Here is a 22326-nt window from a genome sequence, read left to right as displayed (position 1 = left end):
GGTAATAATATGTAATAGCAATTAAAAGTGAAAATAAATGTGTGGTTTTGTCCTGAAATCATTAATATTGTTATAGACATTTTTAAGTAGCTATTGGACTGATACTCATCAGACAAGAAGAAATAATTTTATAAGTTTTCTAGTTCATGTTATCTCAAGACTATATTCAGGGCAAACTAAACTGCTTGCTGAATCAGATCTTAGAAATAGTTTGACAGATAGGTTTAAAGAAGAGCAGAGAAAATGAAGTTTATCTGAAGCCTCAAAATTCAATAAAAGAACATTAATACCAACATTCAGCTATAGTGGAAGGCATTGTAAATCTGATAAAAAAAGAAATTATATGCTCTAAACTTGGAATACCTGGGAGGATATATACTGCTACATTCCAAACCACTTCTGTGGTTTCAAGGCCTGCCCTTTTGCCACCAATCTTAATGGAAGTGGAGTCATGCCAAAACTGTGACTATGGCCTCCAGAAAATAAAACACAAAGAAGCAAGTATTAATAGATCGGAAGCACTAGCAGGTCAATCAAGATTATATCTGCTAAGTGATTACATAAATGACATAAAGATAGCACTTATCTAATGAATCAAATGTACTCAAAGAAGCTTTAGCACAAGAGGGTAAGAACTCAAGTCTTTATATTATGTACAACACTTCGTTCACTCTCACTGATAACCTTTTTTTTGTCCGAGTTCCCTGTTTATGGACATATCCTCATTACTAGCATGCGGGTAACTTACTGTGCTACCACAATTAATACTTTATATTTTCTGCTTAAATTAAGTCCATACCAGATGCTGCTAGAAGTATTGATTACTATCCTGTTGCTGATTTTAAGGAAGCTAGTATTTTTGTGCTCCCTTAATACCTTTTAAAAAATGACTAAACCTTTCTACTGAAACTTGAAAATACAAGCTGACATAGGTCCCTTGTTCAGATGAAGACATCCAATACCAAAAAATCTAAACCCACACGGCTGAAGTTTGGCAGAATTGTAAGTTGAAAAGGCAGGCCTGTAATGAAAGTGTCAGGTGATATTATTTTAGGTGACTTCAAATATAAAACTTCCAGTCCTTTCTTTACATACTGCAGCATCTATTTTCTCTGTATGCACCGCATATATGATTGTATCTCAAGCAACAACCATGTTTTGAAACATATCAGTTTATGCACCATCAGGTTGCTACTGGCAGATTGCAGGTTTTGGAGAGGATGAGATTATTTTTTTCTAATACAAACCCTACGGTTTTGACAGTTCTGCTAAAATTTCATTTCTTTACTGGCATTTTAATTCCTCATTATCCTAGTGAGTTTAATACTCTGATCTCTGTATATGAGTCAGAATTGTATCCAAGTCTAGTACGTTTCCAAGAAAGTGAGAAGAGGCAAAGGCTGGGCATCTCAGACTGAAAGAGACAAACTGCATTCCACAACTCTGCTGTATCCCTGATCTGCAACAAAGTGAAATACTATAGTTTCAAGGGCGCTTTTAATTCAGATTTACAGTGGGGTTTGTTTCACAGCTCTGCCACCTACATGTTAATAACACCTTTTCTTTAAACCCACTACGCTCCATCAATCTTCACTATCTTCCAAGTTAAGGCTGCAATGAGTTTTACTTCAGTTCACTGCACTGCAAGTATTAACTCCTGGCAATAAACAGCACTTCATATTAATTTTGTGTATGAAGTAAACACTTTACAATACTATAGGGTTGCCCTAACTATATAAAAGCCTCTGTATATTCTAAAAGAAAGAATCTAATGAGAATAATGCAGTAATTCAGGTTACAAGATAACTCACAGAATACTTAGGGAATTAGTAAGCCATCCATATCACTACCTCAAGATAACAAAGCTAGTCAAGCTCAGAGATGCTGGCAAACTGAGCCCCAAAGTGAAATGCAGTGATCCTGGGAGATGCCACATACCCCCATAAAGAAAATAAGCAATGGCTGAGCTCTGGAGAAACAAAGAATTTACATAACAGGGGTGGTGTCCTGGGTAGAACAAACAAGGCAAAGAAATATTGGACCCTCAGGACTGAGCTGCCTACTGCAACAAGCAGGAGCAAACACTGTATTTATTACATTAGGTATGGATCTAGCTAAAAGGATCTGTTAGATTTTTGCCTGAATATGAATTTCCAAACATACAGAATGAGCCATATGGATATGGCTCTTATTTCCAGACCTCTAGTCTTTACCTGAGAGAAAAATAAAATGGACTGGTGTTTTATTGTTAGCCTTCCCCTTTTTTGTTAAAATTCATTTGGTACACTGAGGATAAACTCCAGGTGCCTGCGATTGGTATCCCAAACTACTTTAACCTTTTTCTTTGGAAGAAAGATATTATACTATTTTTTATCTTAAAATGCTCTATCCTGCTTCCAGAAAACTTTTTATTGCCATACAAATTCAAAACCTGCCAATAATTTCATAGCCAAAAGGATCTAAGCTGAGATCTCAGAAAAGTAAGGTCGAATGGATTGGCTATCCCAAGAAGCAGGAGCCTTGTAAAGAAGAAATTACCAGCAGACTGAAACAATACCATCATTGCTTCCTCCTTACAACCATTGTATCTCTTGTTGCAATGCCATTATAGCTGCTGTGTTTCTAACTAAATCACTAACAATAAAAATGTGCAGAATTCCTCTGTTACAGAACTCCAGTCCATTTTTTTAGTTTTACAAAATTTAAAGTGTCAGAATGCAATTGCTTCAACTACCAGCACTTAGCTGGCCAGTTGTTTATAACACTCTTTTTTTGTAATAAAAAAGGTCCTTTTAATGCTTTGTGTTGAAAACTTTCAAGAGGTTTAAAAATAGCTTTGCACCTACAGGAAATGTGTCCTGCAACACCGTATTACCAGTTCCTTTATTATACACTTCATTACACACACATATCCACACTTTACAGAAATGCTGTTTGTATTTCTAACAAGAAGACAGTTGTAGAATGGTACAAGACACTGCATTGTAAATATTCTGTACATATTTATTCTGGTTTCTTAAGGAAGCAAGGCCTATGATTGCACTCTACTGATCTGTAGCCGTCTCATCATTTGTCCTAGATCATTCTCTCCCTTTCCCTGTCTATGGTCTTAAAGATACCAAGTAGCCACAAAAGTAACAGGTGACAGACAAACCCAAGTTTGTGCCTTTCCTCCAAGGTAAAGAAAATGCCAGATCTTTTTCAGGCCCAGGAGGAAATACCCAAACACCCAGCATGCATGTATGTTGCTCCAGGTAAGCTGCAGCAAGTGCTACTGCATAGCCAAGTAGGCAGGGGTGTGAAAGGGGCAATGAGGAACGTCAGAATAGGAAATCCCCACAAGAAGCAAAGCTTCCTCTGTTCCACTACTCTGGAAGAAAACATTGTGTTGGCGTTTTTTTACCTGAAAAATATCTTTCAGTAAATAGGCATAAGAAAAGCTGTTGGGTCACATAAAAGAACCCAAAGTAGAGGTTTTGTTCTTATTTAATGTCTGTATCTCACTGCTTTATTTCATTGTTTCTCTCCTACTGTAAGGTCAGCTTTGGCTTTTACCCTGTGCCTCTTTTCTGCACTTTAGTTTTTCTATTATTACAACTTCCCAGGAGAAGCTAACAGCAAAGTAATGTCTTCCTTTCCCTGCTGTTATTTTCTTGCCTAACAAGCTCTATTCCTTCATCTTTCACTTACGTTCCTTGCTGTCTTTGATTCCACTGTAATACACTCATGTCCGTCTAGACAGGACCTCATGGAATTTTTCAAGGAAAAATATACAATGTGTGCTGTTCATCCCCCACCACCTGTATTCTCTAATATGGGTATCCTTCCCCTACATCTCTTCTTTCAGTGTTCCAGTCTGTTGTTTTTCCAGTGTTCCACCTCAGCTGTCTAAAAATCATGAATTAGACTCAAAAGTCATAAATTTTACTCAAATCATTACTTTTAAGCAAGCTTAGCCAGGTCCTACATCCTGAAATTCTGTACTCGAATGTTTTAAGCATTATTCTATAATGAATTGAAAGTGAAAAGAATGCCTTAAAGCAAGCTGAAAGTCTAAACTCACCCATAATGGTTGACAATATTGTGCCCCTTTTCTTGCTTCAGGCATTTCTCTTCTCACTTATCCTTATCAGACTTGTGTTTTTTTGAATTTTAAGTATCTGTCTTTTCTGCCTTTGCTCTCTTGGAGTGCAAATAACAAGAGTTGAAGTAATCTTTCTGCCACCCTTTTGTTTGTTTATGTCCTTCAACTTGTAAACACTGCAGGGCAATGTAATCCTTCTTATTGTGTTAGAGGATAGAGCACGCAGGGCTCCAGGTGAACGCTTGTGTCAAAGAGTATTTTCTTTAACTGAATCCCGGTGAATATAAATATCCTCTCTTTTATACAATGAAATGTGGGGGCTGCAATTTTTAATTAAAGACGGAACTTCAATCTGGCAGCAGTGCTAGGAGAATTTTCTCAACAGTGGTTCCTTGTGCTTTGGTGCTTCCCAAATCTCACATTCCCCATAACGTTTTTACTAGATGCTGTTGGGGGTTGCAGTATCTGTAGCTTTAGCTGACAAAAAGATTAAGGGGAGAAATGTGTCACACAGTCTTTCACGCCTACAAGATCTGCAGGACTGACCGGGCTCTCGTCTTTCTTACTGAGTGAGAGAAGCAAGCCGGGCTCCTTCCAGGGGCTTGCTTCAGGGCCCTGCCACGCTCACCACCGAGGACCTGGCCCCCCTGACCAACGTCGCCATTACGCAGGCCGAGAGACCACGCTGAGCAGGCACAGGGGATCAGAGGACGCTTCTCTAGGCCACTCGCAACCGGGCAGAGCCCAGTAGCTCTCCGCCGCCACTCGCTAATCGGCAGGTCCGAGGTGGCACGAAGGGCTGTGGCCGGGGACAGCGACAGCCTCGCCTCAGCTGCCGCCACGCGCAGCGGGAGGGCCCTGACGGCCGCCCGGAGGTGACGGGGCGCGCGCTGCCGCGCGCGGCAACTACAACTCCCAGCCTGCCCCACGAGGCGCAGCCGCGGCGCCGTCGACTACATATCCCGGCATCCCACGGCGGCGTCTCGCTCTCGCGAGGCCCGGGAGCTCCCGGCGCCGCTCTCGCGAGAGCGGCGGGTCCGGAGGCTCCACGTCGGAGGGTCGGGCCGGAGCCTGCCCGGGGCGCAGGGACACCTCAGCCGTCGGCGCTGCCGCGGGGCGACGCGGAGCCATGGTGAGTTCGGGGGCCGCTCCGCGAGCGAGACCCGCCTGCCCGGGCAGCGCGGCGGGTCGGGGGTCCGGCCCCGGGCGCCCGGCCCGGCCCGACGCGGAGCGGGCGGCGGATCCGCGCGGGGAGGGTGGGGGAGCTGCCCCGGTGGGTGACCGGCTGCAGCGGGGCTGGCCGAGCGCACTGCGCGCAGGCCCCCGGTGCAGGAGGCTTGAAATAACCGGTCCCGAGCTGTTTCTACGCGGCCTCAGTGAGGTAGCCCAGCCTTGCGCCGCGCAGCTGCTGCGCCGGCCGGCTCCCCCCGCGTCCCCAGAAAAATGGTGGCTGGGCGTGAAGCGAAGAGCCAGAGGCCTCGCAGGGGCGAGGGCCTGAGCAGCCGCCCCGCCAGGACGAGCCGGGAGCCAGGCCGGGACGTGGTGGGGCCCTCCCGCGCACCGCTGGCCCTGCATAAGGGGGGTGGGTTTGGCTCTGGGCAGGGCAAGCCAGGGATGTCCGTGCAGGGTCTTCTTGCTCTGTTTGACCCGGGCTTCCCACTTCCCGGGCTACCTGAAGAAGTCGTAGTGTTGTTCTGCGATTGAAGTTAAATAAGAAGAAGAAAGCACTTGAAAGTCCCCTAGCACCATTCTGCTTCAAGTCACAGAGCAGATCCCTTGGGCTGTGTTACCAGCGTGGTATTCATCAACCAGACCTAGCAGCTGTCAAAGTGTTTCGAGTACATGTTGCAGTTAACCTCTTAGATCAGCTATAGTCTGGCCCTTAGTAGCAGTAGGTAAGAGCAGTTCCAAGGATAAGCACAGAATCACGTGCAGTTATCTTGCCTACTTTTCTAGTATTTGTGGTAGGAGAAATAAACCACAAATTCATTCTCTACCGTCAGATGGCATGTCTGTGAGTTATGGGTACTATATGGTAGCTAGATATCTTTTTCTACTTGCAGTGTCTAACATATGTAACTGCAGGTTTTATTAATTTTATTCTGCTACTAAACACATGCAGCATTCTTTGATCAGATATTACCCATTAAGTTATCTGAGATAAAATGTCAGCAGCGTTAAGCAAGCCCAACAGTCTTTGAGTGCCTAAACGAATCTACAAGGCCTCAAATATTTTAAAAAGTCCCTTTGCTATACTTAATGGCTTTTAAGTACCGTGGCTTTACGTTGCCAATGATGAAAGTGGAAGGTCAAAGCTCTCTTTATAAGGGAAAGACTTAAATGTTTCCCTTCCTCCAGTTTTACAACATAGTGTTCCATACTAAAACTTAATGCTGGAATTGTGAATGGAAATAAGTTTATAATGGGCAAATGATTTTGTGTTCCGTTGTGATAACTGGCTTCTCCACCTGTTTTTTCTGGTGAAGTAGTAGGAAGATTCATTTTCTATCATTTGTATTAGAAGCAAATTCTCTTTGCTTTGCTTCAGTAGTTCAGGGACACCAGGAAGATGTGCAGTGCATCTTTTTTTTGACTCTGCTGGAGATACTTTTTACAATATGAAAAAAATTCTGTATTTCACAAATGTAAATTACATGGACCCACTGCCATTGGTGGGGATGTGATGTTTCCAGAAACCCCTACAAAAATAAATAAGCAGATGGACAGAAAAGAGTAGTAGTCTTCTGTCTGCCTGAGAAGCAGGATTGACTCCTTTTATTTTAAGGTTTAACTTCAGCTTTCCTTCTTCCATCATATTTCTGTGCCAGTTTTATGTTGAATAACTTGGTATTCTCAATTCTTTTCCTCTCTAGCCTCTCCGACTTGATATAAAACGGAAACTAACAGCTCGGTCTGACCGGGTGAAGAGTGTAGACTTGCATCCCACGGAACCATGGATGTTGGCTAGCCTTTACAATGGCAGTGTCTGTGTTTGGAACCATGAAACACAGGTGATGATTTTGATTTTCCTTTATTATGAAATCTTCATAACTGACATATATAAATTCTATTTTTCAATATTAGATATAGAAGAAGAATCTTAAATAACTGCAACTAATTGACTGTACCCTCCCCTGTCTTATTACAAAAGTCACTATAATAATAGACAAGGAGTATCTTTACCTGTGACTTTAATGATGTTTCATTTCCTATGAATTTATTTTTCAAGAATTATCTCCTTTGTGAATTCCTTGCAAACTAAGACCTCTCCTTCTGAAAGATTAGATGCCTCTGTCTTGTACCTGCCATCTGCATTTGTGAAGGTTGTACAAACTGTTAGACATCTACCTGTCTATCAAGTATAGTTGAAATTGGGCAGGAGCTCCAAAAATACTTGGAAGTGGGGTTTGGTTAAGCATGAAGGGGGAACATAAAGGTGATGTTAAAAGAACAGAACAGGCAAGTATCTCCTTTCTTGGACAGGTACGTTCTTTTTAAAAAGTGTGCATATAATGTAGGATTTTTGGAGAGTTGCCAAAGGCCACATACTGGACACTGTTAAGATAAAGAGCTGATTTTAAAACTGATGTTTTCTCCAGTGCTATAAACTTATTATTTTTATTTTTAGACTCTGGTGAAGACTTTTGAAGTGTGTGACTTGCCAGTGAGAGCTGCCAAATTTGTGGCAAGAAAGAACTGGGTTGTTACAGGAGCTGTAAGCTATTGTCATCTTGTGATTTCAATATGCAGTAGTACTTTCTCTAATTTATTTTCATGCCATTCCTTTGTACATCATACAATAATATGACTTGATATGAATTTGTGGAAGAGAAAGGAATACTTCAGTACAGTTTCCCAGATAATTTCTCCTTTAAGTAAGCTTAGAAAATTAAAATTTTCATTTCAAAGGAGAGCAACTTAATATGGTGGTTAATTCTGCATGTAGTGCAAGGTAGATCTAGATTCAACATCTGCTGTCAACTGGAACACACGCAGCACCCAATTTTGACTAAATATTAGTAGTGCTACTTTAACTAAGTTGAAATTATTGACTGTCCTAGGTAAGATGACTTAGAAGTTACTTTCTACTGTTGATCTTGGTTATGTTAAAAATAAATTTTCTAGAATTTTACTCACATCTAGAAAAATACTCTTGCTTTTATTGAATGAGTCTGCTTTGAGAGGAAAAGTTTTATTCTAATCTTGGTAACACATTTTTCTCAATGGAGTGAATGTGTTTTGTCTAAATTGAGGTAATGTCTAAAATTTTTTGTCTCAATTTTTTTTTTCTAGTCTTCTGCCCTATACACAGAGTAAAAAATTTCTTGTCATTTTATTGTCTTATGTTGCCATGACCCACTTACTTCAAGTGTGCATAAGTTAGCACTGTTTCCCAAGAAGTACGACACTGCCTCTTTGGCAGCACAAAAGTTCAAACAGCTGCATGGGAACTGGATTAGTAACTGATGAAAGTTAGTCTCTATTTTTATTTTTATCAACTTAATTTCACCTGGATCAGTTTCTTGATCTGATTTCACTGTGCAGCTGTATTTGTTCTAGCTTTCCCAAGGGAGGCTGCAATGCAGTAGCAACAAATGGTAAGGAAAGGGCAAGACAGCTGCTTTCAGCAACAGGGCCAAGTCTTAGTGACTATGAAAATGTGACATTAGTCATTGCTTATTCTGTGTGTTCTATGTTCACTACACTGACAGGCTGGTCTCAAAAGAACATACTTGTGCTTTTCTGCCATTCTGAAGAGTGTTTTCTGTAGGTGTTCCTGCTTAAACAGGCATGTGTGTCAAAGAGGAAAAGACAGTAGAGTAGTAAATGCTTTGGATAAAACAAGTAGTGTAGAGTTTATTACTAACTTTCATTTACTGCATTAACACCATGGTAAATTTTATGTTGGAGAACCTTGCTTTTCATATAAAGCATTAATAATTTTAAAAGCATTGTTGCACTTTCCTTGATTTTAAATCAAAAGACTATTTTAAATACATCTTTTAAAAATGACATTTTAGTTGAAGTTTTTTCCATTTCATAAATGCCTTGAAATAGGATTGGGTAATTTATAGACTTCTGAATCAAAGTATAATTTGTATCATTAGTGATGTACAGAAAATACATTTTCTTAAACATTTTGTTGTTAGAGGCTCTTCAGTGGTGGAACGTTTTTTCTAGCTACCCTGCATTGAATATAAGGTGTATTATACAGGGAGTCCTATTTTAATGGTGGCTTTTCTTCCCTTTCATAGGATGACATGCAAATTAGAGTTTTTAATTATAACACCTTGGAAAGAGTTCACATGTTTGAAGCACATTCAGATTACATCCGTTGTATTGCTGTGCATCCCACACAGCCTTTCATACTGACAAGCAGCGGTAAGAGTTCTTTGGTATATTTTTACATATAACCAGCTGGTTTTAGGCTTCTGTTTTCTGTCTAGTGAGGGATTGCATGTTTTTTCCTTTTTCTGCTGAAACGGGAATCCTTGAGCAGGTAGCCAACATGACAGTTGCCTTTTCATGTTACTTCTTTGCCAGATGCATTCGTGGGGTTTTTTAGTGGAATATCAACTGTACTTAGAATTTAAAATAGCTTATGTTCTTGTCAGAGAAGACTGAAGAACCTTGTTGTTTAATATCTGCCAGAAGAAGGTTCATATATGTGGTAACTAGCTGTTATTTGAGAGTTTGCCACACTAAAGTCTGTTTTTTAAAAAGTTAGGTAATGGTTTGGAGTGTGTTTTCAGCTGGCAATCTGACTTGAAGCAACAGATAACTTTCATCTTTTTTCCCAAAATACTACCGAGTTCTCTGTTATTTGAGGTGATCTATGTTACTTAGGGATGGAAGATCACAGCATCCCAACAGACCTTGCCCAGGAACATCTACATCGTGCTACTTGGTCCTTTTCACTCCTGGAAACCTTACTAATGCAGTCAGAGCTCTGCAAGAATGCAGAGAGCCTTGTGAGTGAGAAGCACCATATATTTCTGTGTTTTGCTGTTGAAGCTAATACATTTACATTTGAAATAAAGGTACTAGGAAGTCAGCTTGGTTGTCTCCGCTTCCTGTTCCTTAGTGCTCATCAGAGTAGGTGCTGCAGAAGAAAGCACGGGTCCAATTCCTTAATATCTGCCCAGCATTTTAAGATTAGTAATTCAATACCTTAATATCAATTCTTAATCTCCCTTTTTAAGACAGATGTATTTCTTACTTAGTTTTATCACCATTTTACTGGACAATCTTTTTGAGAAACTCATGGTCCCTGTGGTCCTGCAAGGAAGAACTGGTAATCTTACAGATGAAAAATATATTGAGTATTAGCAGTGCCCCCTTTTAAGGGGGAAGGGATGAGTGAGCCTTTAACTTAAAGTTATTAAGGATTATGAAGTTTAAGAAGGTATGTATCAGAATATATTAAACTAACTGAAGCTTGGTTTTGGTGTGTTTTGTTTTTTGTTTTTTTTTTTCAGATGACATGCTCATTAAACTCTGGGACTGGGATAAAAAATGGTCTTGTTCTCAGGTGTTTGAAGGACACACCCATTATGTCATGCAGATTGTCATAAACCCAAAAGACAATAATCAGTTTGCCAGTGCCTCTTTGGATAGGACAATCAAGGTAGAGAAACTGTGTTTTGGGGTTTTTTTTAGTCATTAAGTAATTATCAGGCAGAGTACATAAAACAATAATATTGTATGGACAGTGGGTCAGAATTCTTAAAAGCAGGTGCAATAACTGAATTTTTATTAAACAAAGACCTGGATGTTGGTCAAGGTACTATGTACCTACTAAGTAATTCAGTAAATTTACAAGATTACCTTCCACCTCTAATCATTGAAATGTGGTTCTCTAAACTTTGTGCTGCATTTCCATTTGGATTACACAGAAATATTGGGGAGGAGCGATGGTTATACTGTCAATGAGTAGCTTGGGAGAACTGAAACTATATATATATAGTGGGTAAAGCCTTTAACTGTGTACACTTAAACAATAAAATGGTAAAGGTGTTTCTCCCATTATTTTCATGTCCTTGGCTGTCTGTCTATTGGATTGTTTCCACAGGTGTCTTCAACCTTCTTATGGTAGACTCAGATGAGTCTCACTTGCTGTGAAACTATTACTGGATATCTGGGATGATAGATTTACAGCCATCTGAGCAGTGAGACTTCCTCACATTCCCTATAAATTATCAGTATATTGGTTGTAAAAAGCCAGTTTTGATTTCATACGTCCTCAGATGTTGAGATTAGGTGCATATAAATGTTGATTTGATGTGATAATCATGGGAAAGTAGCAGTATATCTACAACTTGACTTCATTCGTCTTGAGTCCTCATTTAGCATGAGATTTGTCATTCATTTAAAGTAACTGGAAAAATAAAATTCAGGACACAGTTGAGGGCAACCCATGTATGTACAAATAGTTGATTGCTTTTTCTAGGTCTTAGTTAATTTCATAAACAGAACTACTTCTTACAAATAGTTTCATATATTGTTTTATGTCCTTAAAAAAAAAAAAAAAAGTTGAAAGAAACCAATTCCATTGTTTTGAGGTGTGAGAACAGGGTGTGCAACTCAGCATGTTACTTCTGTTTATTTGAGGATTGGTAGTTTGATAAGCAGTTGTGTAGGTTCTTCACCTAAGAAAACAACTGTGTCTTTGGAATTGTAAAGTACATCTGAATACCTACTCTGACCTGGATGCAAAAGATTGATAACTACATAGGTTGGGGGTTTTGTTTTTGTTTTTTTCCCTGGGAAGGTGTGGCAGCTTGGCTCCTCTTCACCCAACTTTACTTTGGAAGGCCATGAGAAAGGAGTAAACTGCATTGACTATTACAGTGGAGGAGACAAGCCATATCTCATTTCAGGTGCAGATGACCGGTTGGTTAAGATCTGGGACTACCAGGTACGTGTTCAACTTGTCATAAACTTTTGTGCAGACTGCCATAGCAAAAACATTATTGAAGTAGTAGAAAAAGAGGGAAAGGACTTGAGTACAGCAACAGATTTTCCTCATTTTTCCTTGGAAAAAGGAATTGTGGGGGGAAATATTTCATGCCACATTTTTCATTTAAAAAAAAAAAAAAAAGACTTTCTTAACACTTGCGAAAACCTGCTGTGAATTTAAATTATATCAAAGTTAATTTGTAGAATTAAATTTGACAAAGTTTCTGTTATTAGCATTAGGGTTTTTTCTTGTAATATAGTAATCCCTGCCTTTTGAACACCTTTTTTTGTGGTTTAAGGTGCTCCTTTTCTGCGTTCAAATGTAAATATTGTTCGTGTATCAACTGTTTCCATCCTTTCATTTCTTGTTAATTTTTTTCATTTTTTTCTTTGTTCCCTCTCTCCTTTTTCATCCTAGGCACATTTACACAGGCATACGTGTGCATGCACATGCATGCATGTGCTTTTCTACTTGACAGTTTGCAGGGGTCATGAGGTGACTTGTTTGAATGCTCTACAGGAAAGAGAGGTTGAATCCAGGGATTCAGTTCTGTTGCTGGAACATAGAGCTGATAAGATCTTCCTGTGTGCAAGTGTGTGGATGGCCAGAAGGGCAAGACAAAATTTGTTAGATAGTACTTTCTGGTTTATAAAGCACATTGCTCTAGAGTAAATCCAAGCTCAGAAGTTAAAGCTAGCTTTGTTAATTTAAGCATGCACTGCAGTAATGATTGTTACATAACAGTGCTTGAAACTTTGCCACCATGCACAGTTGTATATGTCACTTACGTAGTCTAATCTTGGTCTCAAGCAGAGTAGACTTTTCTTTCACAACTGTGTGAATGAACATTCTTAACAAAGACAATATTAGGTCTGTCTTCATCTGTAATTAGATTCAGATAGATGTTTTGTGATTTTTTTTTTTCTTTTTTCAGAGAACTCAGCTTTCTGTCGTTTTAATGTGTTGTGCCATGTAGCTCTGAGAAAGCATATCTTCTAGGCAGAAACTCATCTGAAGATAGAGGGAAAACAACTTTGTCAAGAGAAATAAATACTTCTGGGGAGGAGAGAACAGTCATAGCTTTAATATGTCTAATGCTGTTTGAGCATCTTGGAAATGTTGCTGGAAGAAAAGAAATATGTTTTCAGATAAATTTTGGATTTGGGGGAGATTTTTTTTTTAAGAGATAAAGGTATAAACATAGCAATGTGTTTATTATCTGTACCTGTACTTCCGTTTTTTTTTTTTTTTTTCCCCCCAGAATAAAACCTGTGTACAAACATTGGAAGGACATGCTCAAAATGTGTCGTGTGTCAGCTTCCATCCTGAATTGCCTATCATTATCACAGGCTCAGAAGATGGTAATTTTGTATTTTCTGATATAAAGGACAGGGGAAGAACTTATCGAGAACTCTTCTTGTGGTGTGGCTACACACCTTCTGCCCTTGGATTGAGAGAAGAGATAAAAGCCATGTATGTCTGTCTTTTTCCTTTAGGAACTGTGCGCATTTGGCATTCAAGCACTTACCGCTTGGAAAGTACCCTCAACTACGGTATGGAGAGAGTGTGGTGTGTGGCCAGTTTAAGAGGATCCAATAATGTGGCTTTGGGATATGATGAAGGCAGCATTATTGTTAAGGTACAGCTAATGATTTGAAATGAGAAATGGTGATTCATCACTGTCCTGTGTACAGAGCAGCTGATTTCTGATTCTGTGATAGTATGTAAAATACTGAAAATTTGGCATTTTAATTGGCATTTTTAGACAGAGCCAGGGTATTTCACTAGATATGTTCAACTGAAAAGAAAATCAAGAATGTATTTTCTCCATCTGCTAAATTCTTATGCTACGCTTCCTAGCTTGGTCGTGAAGAACCTGCCATGTCCATGGATGCAAATGGAAAAATTATTTGGGCTAAACATTCAGAAGTCCAACAGGCTAACTTGAAAGCTATGGGAGATGCTGAAATCAAAGATGGAGAAAGATTGCCACTGGCTGTAAAGGACATGGGAAGCTGTGAAATCTATCCTCAGACAATTCAGCACAATCCTAATGGACGGTAATAGAGTTATAGAACAAAATACTTGAATGTTTCTGATTTCTCCTTTTTTTTTTTTCTTTTATATTGGAAAACCTTTTGAATGGAAAAAAAATAGTTGCATGTGTGCTGGTGGCTGGTGGAGAACAGGTGTATCAGAGCAAGGCACTGTAAAAATCAGAGTAATGGATGAGCTTCACATGTAAGAACTCACAGCTTAAACAGAGAATTTGGACACTGTAGGTAGGGGAAGAAGTATGCAAACAAAATGTATAATGTAATAGCAGCAAACCACATTCTTTTATCACTTCTTTTGAATTGTTTTTTTGTTAACAGATAAGCTAAATTAAAAGGGAAAGGGATACAAGGTACAAGAGCTGCTTAGAGGAGACCAGAAGGAAGAGGGAATAGCAAGTAGCTAGCAACGTGATGCAGAGAAAAATCGAGTTCTGTGACATTTTTGGAATATACGAAGCTCTTTTATTCTGTCTGCATTCACAGTGATTATATTGGGCTAGGGGCCTTTAACTTTTCAGATAATTTCTCTACTTGATCATGCCTATTGAACTGAACACAGGTATCTGACAAATGCATCTTTCTCATGCTCTAGGTTTGTAGTAGTGTGTGGTGATGGTGAATACATCATCTACACAGCTATGGCTTTGAGAAACAAGAGCTTTGGTTCTGCACAGGAGTTTGTATGGGCACATGATTCTTCAGAGTAAGTGTTGCAGATTTTTTTTTTCTTTTGTATTAACTTAAATTTGCTGCTGCTAGTTTTCAGGCTGTACAAACGGTAAAACGGCCTGAAGACCTGTGTGGGTAAATGAATTTTTAATAACTGTCCTGCTTTAAAATTTTCAATTTGTAGCACTCCGCTAATTTTTTAAGATAAATCGAATGCAGTTGTTTTGTAGCAGCTTACCATTTTGGTAATTTGCTACTTTGGAAGCTGAATAATTTTTTTTTTTTTTTTTTTTTTTTTTTTTTACAATGCAATCTCTAGGTATGCAATCAGGGAGAGCAACAGCCTTGTAAAGATATTTAAAAATTTCAAAGAGAAGAAGTCATTCAAACCTGATTTTGGAGCAGAAGGTAAGTATTTACTTTTAAAATAGATATGTTGGTGCATTTTTTGCACAATGTGGATTTCTTCCACCTTTATTTTCTTGCAGGCATCTATGGTGGCTTCCTGTTGGGGGTCAGATCCGTTAATGGTTTGGCATTCTATGACTGGGAGAACACAGAATTGATTCGCAGAATTGAAATTCAGCCCAAACATGTAAGTTTCTGGATGGGACTGAGATACTCACCTGTCTGTGTTTACTAATTTATTTATTTTTTACTAGACTGCTGATTTTCTTGAATGAAGCCAAGCTGTCAACCATAAAATAATAACTTCCTAAGTTTCTCTCAGTCATGTAGCAGAAGGGGGGAAAAAAAAATCCCTGTATGTGTTGGCTTCTCAGGTCCTAAAGCTTGTTAGAGTTAGTATGTTTTAACCTTAATTTATACCATCTCCTTTCTTAACCTGGTGTCTCTAAAACAGTGCTGTGATTGATTCTGATGATACAGATTTTCTGGTCTGACTCGGGTGAGCTTGTCTGCATTGCTACAGAAGAGTCATTCTTCATTTTGAAATACTTATCAGAAAAAGTTGCAGCAGCCCAAGAAACACATGAAGGTGTCACTGAAGATGGAATTGAAGATGCTTTTGAGGTACCTTCTGTTTAAAAAAAAAAAAAAAAAATAGGATTAGAGAACATGGAAGCAAGTCTTCCCAGAGTATAGCAAATTTAGTCCTTAACATAGTCCTATTAAATTTTAGTTTCCAGAACATCAAGTACCACACAGTATACATCTGCCTGAGGAACGCTGTTAATCATTTTACTTGGGTTCCCTGGGGAAAGTATCCTTGTTTGAATCCCAGCATGACAGACCTTGATGCCTGTGTTTCTCTTGAGACATCTGTTTAATATTCTTACAGTCATAGAGGTTATTTTTAAAACATGCTTTTGGGTAGTATGTTTCCATAGCTTAAACTTTTTCTGCGATTTTCAAGTTTTGAAATGTTATTGAAGTTTGAGAAGTGAAAAAAACTCATGCTGTGAAATGTCAGAAACAAAAATTTCAGAAGACAAGTTGTCTTTGATTGTCTTGCTTAATGCTTGGTTTGGTGCTTGTTTCCTAGATTTATAATTGGTTTAGTTAAGAATTAAGGTAGACATTTCATATATTACAGCATTTTTGTAAAATTAAAAGCATTATTTATGTATTTCCAATCTCTATCTAAACTTATTTTTGCAACTTGCCCAACTATTTACTTAAGTATAGAATATTAAATTTAATTTGAAAATGCAATAGTCTTACTGCTATCTAAAAGTACCTTTTTATATATCTAATTAAATCAAACTTAATTTGCAGGTTCTTGGTGAGATTCAGGAGATTGTGAAAACAGGCTTGTGGGTAGGCGACTGCTTTATTTACACCAGTTCTGTGAACAGACTCAACTACTATGTTGGAGGAGAAATTGTCACTATTGCCCATTTAGACAGGTAAGTTGCTGCATCTGGTTATAAACAAGTGTTAAAGGTTCTTTCAGTGAAGTTAGGACAAGGTGAAGCTTCCCACCTGCTTGCTGTGCATTACTACTTTTTGTTACATAGCATGCTAACATATGTTCTGAGGCAGTAATGTAATCTTGGAAGGAATAAACAATGTTATGTGAAAGTGTACATATAGTAAAAGTAGAATTTTTCATGTGAGTATTCTTGCTACCGTAAGAACTATTGAATTTTTTTTATAGACTATATGGTAGTGGATCTATTTAAGATTAATATTCTTTGTTTTGTTTCAGAACAATGTATCTTCTGGGTTATATCCCTAAGGACAACCGACTTTATTTGGGTGATAAAGAGCTAAACATTGTTAGCTACTCTTTGCTGGTCTCAGTGCTTGAATATCAAACTGCTGTGATGAGAAGAGATTTCAGTATGGCTGACAAAGTTCTTCCCACAATTCCAAAGGAACAAAGAACCAGAGTTGCGCATTTTCTTGAAAAACAGGCAAGAAAACTACTTCTTAGTTATCAAAAACTTAAATAAATCTGTTTATTCACACTTCTAATTGAGTTTGCTAAGCAAAACCCAGTCATGTTATCTGTAAGCATAAACTCTTATTAATCATCTGTATTTATCTGAGAATACTGTGACCTTCTGTTTAGAGGGGGGTTGTTAAGAGCATCTAGGATGCCGTTTGTCCTGACAGATCACAGCTTTACTTTCAGATTTTTATTTTAGGGCTTCAAACAACAAGCTCTTGCAGTATCTACAGATCCGGAGCATCGTTTTGAACTTGCTCTTCAACTTGGAGAATTAAAAATAGCTTATCAGCTTGCAGTGGAAGCAGAGGTAAACGTACAAATTTTGGTGATTCATACTAATTCTGAGTATTAGCACGAATCTAAGAGTCCCTGTAAGAAAAGACAATGGTGTGTGGGGATGCAGTACAGCTCCCTGAACACTATATAAATGCCTCAGACTTCCTCAGTGAAGCTCTTCTGCCTGTAATTCAAAGGAATCTCAGCTGTGGGATGAGGACAGAAGAATTTTGTCTGATCAGAAAGCTGCAGGAACTCCTGGAGGATACAAAACTTGAACCAAAAAGCAAGCCTTAGTCTCCAATATTTAACAGTGAGAGGAGGAATGACAGGACTGAAGCCTCTAGGCCTTTGTTCCAGCCTTGGCAAACTTAGATTGATCACAGGCAGTGATTGTCCCATATCTATTATTCAGATAATTGATCTCACAGTTCCTGTTGTAAAATAATGAAGTTAGTGATAAGGATGCCTTTCTTACATTCTGAAGGTTAACTTGGGAGCTTTAAGAGATTGTTACTGTTTAAATTTCCAAAGTTATTTCTACTTCCTCCCTCCATGTTTAATGAAAAACTGTTTATTTTATGTAATGGTATAGCTGTGTAATGATCTGCATTTAACACTCACTGTGGGATGCTGTGAAGCTGCAGTAATCATACTATCTGAAAGGGAAGACGAGTGTAATGATGGGATACAGTACCTTCACAAGTAAACTTACATTTTCATATTCAATGCTCTAAAAATCTTTAAATGCTGTTCAGAAATGAGAGGGTTATTTTTTGTTGGTTTTTTTCTTTCCTTCTCTCTCCCCTTCTTCTGTGATTAGTCAGAACAGAAATGGAAGCAACTTGCTGAGCTTGCCATTAGTAAATGCCAGTTTGGCTTAGCCCAGGAGTGTCTCCACCATGCACAAGACTACGGCGGCCTACTGCTCCTGGCTACAGCTTCAGGAAATGCTAACATGGTGAATAAGTTAGCGGAAGGAGCAGAAAAAGATGGCAAGAACAATGTTGCATTTATGAGCTACTTCCTACAGGGAAAGTAAGTAGCAAGCAAGAGATTCAGATTGGTATGTTCTTGCTTTCCCAAGTGCAAAGAACCTCAGGTTCTTCAAATGGTTAACTACAGCTAATGTAAAACTTAATGGAGAAAGATTCTGGCAGGTACCTCTTCAGAAAAGCCAATTCTGGTTCATGATGGCTGCTACTTTTAAAATCTGAAATGAAAGGACTTTAAATAAATGTAATAGAATTAACAGCTCATCTAATCTAAAAATTTGTCTTGATCAAATTTACTGGTTAAAAATCACATTTTGAAATCTTTTAGGCTTGATTCATGTTTGGAACTCCTGATTAAAACCGGGCGTCTCCCAGAAGCTGCTTTTCTTGCACGGACATATTTGCCGAGCCAAGTTTCAAGGTAATTTCAAAGCATATGCAAAGCATGAATAGTGTTGTCAAAATTAGCTGTATATAACAAATATGGTTTGCATCTCCAGGGTTGTTAAACTGTGGCGGGAGAATCTCTCTAAAGTCAATCAAAAAGCTGCTGAGTCCCTTGCTGATCCTACAGAATATGAAAATCTTTTTCCTGGCTTAAAGGAAGCTTTTGTTGCTGAAGAGTATGTTAAACAGAGTCTTGCTGACTTGCGGCCAGCCAGGGAATACCCCCTTGTCACTGTAAGTATGAAGTGGGCATTCTTATTGTCCCTAGAAGAAAAACATTTGGCGCTGTGTAAAATCACCTTTAAGCAAGTCAGTGCAACTTAAACATTCTATGAACATGTTTTGGTATTTTGGGGTTTTTTTTCTTTTAGCCAAATGAAGAAAGAAACTTACTTGAAGAAGCAAAAGGATTTAAGCCTTCTGGAGTAATGGCATCTCAGGTCAGTGTTACTACTAAATGATGAATTCTAAGAAAGAGGCAACTTTGCTATTGTACGGTAACACCTACCCTGGAGAATATTTCACCAATAACAGACAAATTATTGCTCTTACTGGCTTGAGTGTAAGCCCTGCAGTTGAGTTCCATGTTCTTTTGCCTCAGACTCTTCTTAATCTACTTCTGTAACTACGAATGACTTCTTGACTGTAAAATTATTTCTTTTGTGTGGTTACTTATCTTGGGTCATCTTTTGTTAGTGTAATAGTAGAGTCTTACCATTGAATTCATCCTGCAGAAAAACCATTTCAATTGCACATACAAACACTGCCTCAACTGCTGCTAGTTTTCTAAAAGCTCAGGAGTCAGAAACTGGAAACTTGCACATATTAGAGCAATTAAAAATGCTTTATATTCTTTGCTAGTGTGCCTGGTTATGGAATAAGACTATTTCATAACCAACTGACTAGGAATCCTGCTCAATTACTTGAAAATATGTTCTAATCAATATCTGAAGTAACTCAAACTGATTTTTTTTTTTTTAACTACCTCAGTTGTCCAAGTATTATGCAGAAAACAGATGACTTGCATTTAAGGTATAAGCATACAGATTGAAACAAACACTTAAAATGCTTTTTGGAGCTTAAACAGAAGATGCCAATTTCTAATTCTTGCTCATGTCAAATACACTTTACATTTGAACATGAAAACCAGAATGTGGGAGTTTCTTAAAGACAATTATGTTGGCACAGCTCTTTCAGGCTATAAACTTGTAAAAACTGCAGTGGAAACTGAGGGAGAAACAAAGTCACAATGCTCCTTTCTGTCTCTGTATTTTTTCCTTGGAGGAGATGCACTACAGAACTTCATTGACATTTCAGAGGATTTAGCTTACTTTCAAGCAGCTTTAGTGACGTATTTGCTGCTTGTGTATCAAAGCAAGTATCATTAAAGCAAAATCAAAGTTGTGTGCACATTTGTTAAAGAAGATACAGAAATACCATTGCAAAAGTTACCTGAAACAAATTAGAACTAGCTTGCATTAGAAGCTGAAACCAAGACCACTAATGCTGGATGCATGTCTCTGCATTCAGTTAATGATTGCATAGAAGTCCTTAAACAGTTGTGTCTTCCAGCTGAGGCTGAATAGGGGAAGTTTTGTAGGAGATAATTATACAATTAATCTAAATAGAGTCAATTGAATAGGACCATTGCTTCAGTAATGGTACTAACTGATAAATTACCTTTGTATTGAACTTGTGCAGCAGTGAAGAGAGCAGGATAAGTGTTAAACCATTGTAGGGTATCGAACACAAAGCCCAGCAACAGTACTAAGATTTACCACCTTTACTGAAACTGCTGTGACAGTCTCAAGTAACCTATCTCTTTCCTGCTGAGGACCTTGAAAATCACTTACCTTCTTACAGCACTTTAGTATTTCAAAGTAACTGATACTTTCTGAAGTATTGTTTTCATTGTATCAGTTCCATCAACAACTGCTTTAAATAAACTCAGTGGGGAAACAGTAGTCTCCAGAGAAGTGAGGGCCAGAATGCTTACTGGCTGTGAAGATGTGCCTCAAGAATTACTAAGGGAAACTTTGAAAGACAATCAGCGGGAGAGGGTATTTATGGGTCTGGTGGTATTGCTTTTATTGAAAGAAGTTAAATTTAAAAGAACTTAAGGAATCTCTATTTCATCAGAAGGCTGAAGAACCAGTTCCATCTCCAAAACAAGACGTGATGAAGACAGTTTTGCAGAATTCTGATCTACTTCCAACAAGAGATCAAAAGGTACTGAAATATTTTTATGAAGGGAAGTACAAGTGCTAAATGCATTTTACATTAAAGACTTCAACTAATGATGTGATTAAACCAAGCTACTGGAAAATGTCACTTTAATAGACCCAGACAGCTTAGGACCAGTACAGTGTATGGATCCCTTCCTGTTGTAGGCAGCAGCTGTACACAGTAATACAGACTGGTTCCTACAAGGAACAAAGGGTGAAGTCCAAACTTAGTTGGTCAGATCATGGTAAAAAGTTGCAACTCTTGAGAGGTGCTTTCTTACTAGGAAGGCAGCTTCTCTCTACAGCTTATTTTAATGTTTATGTTCTACCTGACTGCCTCAGCTTGGTATTTTGTAGAATGTGCAAATACATCATACAGAATCGTACATCATACAAGCTGGCTAACATGTAATCATATCAGTATCCCCTTAATCTAGTCTTTTCCTTTCCTAGACACTGCTGGATTTGGAAGATGACTTGGATAACTTGGATCTGGAGGATATTGATACCACAGATATTAATCTGGATGAAGAGATCTTAGATGAGTGAACATACTTTTTAGATGACCAAATCATTTACTCCAGACAACGTAATGAAGTTCTGTGGACTATGTGCTCCAAGTTAATTTGATTTTTATACCGCGAGTGGACCACGTACATGTAGAAAGAAGGGTAGACCCAGCAACTGTACAAAAAGAATCAGCTGCCAGTATGTTGAAATTCAAGATGTAGGCCTGCTCTACTACATACTAAAAAATGTTTTATCAAGCAATTCAATAAACCTTCTTAAACATTCTATTCCTCCATTCTCCATTTAGTAGTAATTGTACTATTCTTAACCCAGCTTCAATAGTGTGTATTGCAAACATTTGAAACAGGAGCATAGTAGCCAAGCATTAGTATTTTAATCTGATTCTTCTCAGCATATACACTTAGGTATATGGCTACTTTTTCACTGTGCTATTTAGCTTGTATCTGTTAACAATTGGTTATTCTTCTAGACAAAACTTTTAGCTAAAAGATCTAACAGAACAGCTGTCCAGACCCTACACTTACTTCAGTAAGTAAAATGAATTGTGGGCAATTCTTTAGCTTTGAGATGCAACAGTAAAGAAATTAAACTCAGGGTATATTGTCACCTCAAAACAAAAGTCATGATGACTGCTATAAGCTTGTTTACAGAACTTTTGAAAATAAC

At 38.4% G+C, this 22326-nt stretch overlaps 1 protein-coding gene across 3 annotated transcripts; it reads left to right on the top strand.

The window, feature by feature from the left end:
- Positions 1–5079: 5079 nt before the first annotated feature.
- COPB2 (COPI coat complex subunit beta 2) lies at positions 5080–21926 on the top strand. 3 transcript variants are annotated; one of them, XM_052803025.1, is made up of 22 exons: positions 5080–5216; positions 6958–7095; positions 7713–7799; positions 9340–9466; positions 10564–10712; positions 11856–12002; positions 13306–13405; positions 13541–13683; positions 13905–14104; positions 14694–14804; positions 15090–15178; positions 15259–15365; positions 15659–15802; positions 16508–16638; positions 16941–17148; positions 17383–17493; positions 18286–18500; positions 18786–18878; positions 18958–19138; positions 19276–19344; positions 21047–21133; positions 21583–21926. In XM_052803025.1, exons 1-22 carry the CDS (start codon positions 5214–5216, stop codon positions 21676–21678), a joined length of 2736 nt encoding a protein of 911 aa, XP_052658985.1. In that variant the 5' UTR covers positions 5080–5213; the 3' UTR covers positions 21679–21926. The 3 variants fall into 3 exon arrangements, with proteins under 3 accessions (XP_052658985.1, XP_052658984.1, XP_052658987.1); XM_052803024.1 differs by having other exon boundaries at positions 21044–21133; XM_052803027.1 differs by lacking the exons at positions 5080–5216; positions 6958–7095; positions 7713–7799; positions 9340–9466 and adding an exon at positions 9515–10056 and having other exon boundaries at positions 21044–21133.
- The last annotated feature ends 400 nt before the right edge of the window (positions 21927–22326 follow it).

The sequence above is a fragment of the Harpia harpyja genome, chromosome 12, assembly GCF_026419915.1.
Source record: "Harpia harpyja isolate bHarHar1 chromosome 12, bHarHar1 primary haplotype, whole genome shotgun sequence".
Taxonomy (NCBI): Eukaryota; Metazoa; Chordata; class Aves; order Accipitriformes; family Accipitridae; genus Harpia; species Harpia harpyja.
This window is presented reverse-complemented; position numbering and strand designations above follow the sequence as displayed.

Coding starts and splice junctions, on each gene's coding strand:
- COPB2 (XM_052803024.1), top strand. Junction 14,105..14,693: donor CAGCACAATCCTAATGGACG/GTAATAGAGTTA, acceptor CTCATGCTCTAG/GTTTGTAGTAGTGTGTGGTG. Junction 18,501..18,785: donor AGCTACTTCCTACAGGGAAA/GTAAGTAGCAAG, acceptor GAAATCTTTTAG/GCTTGATTCATGTTTGGAAC.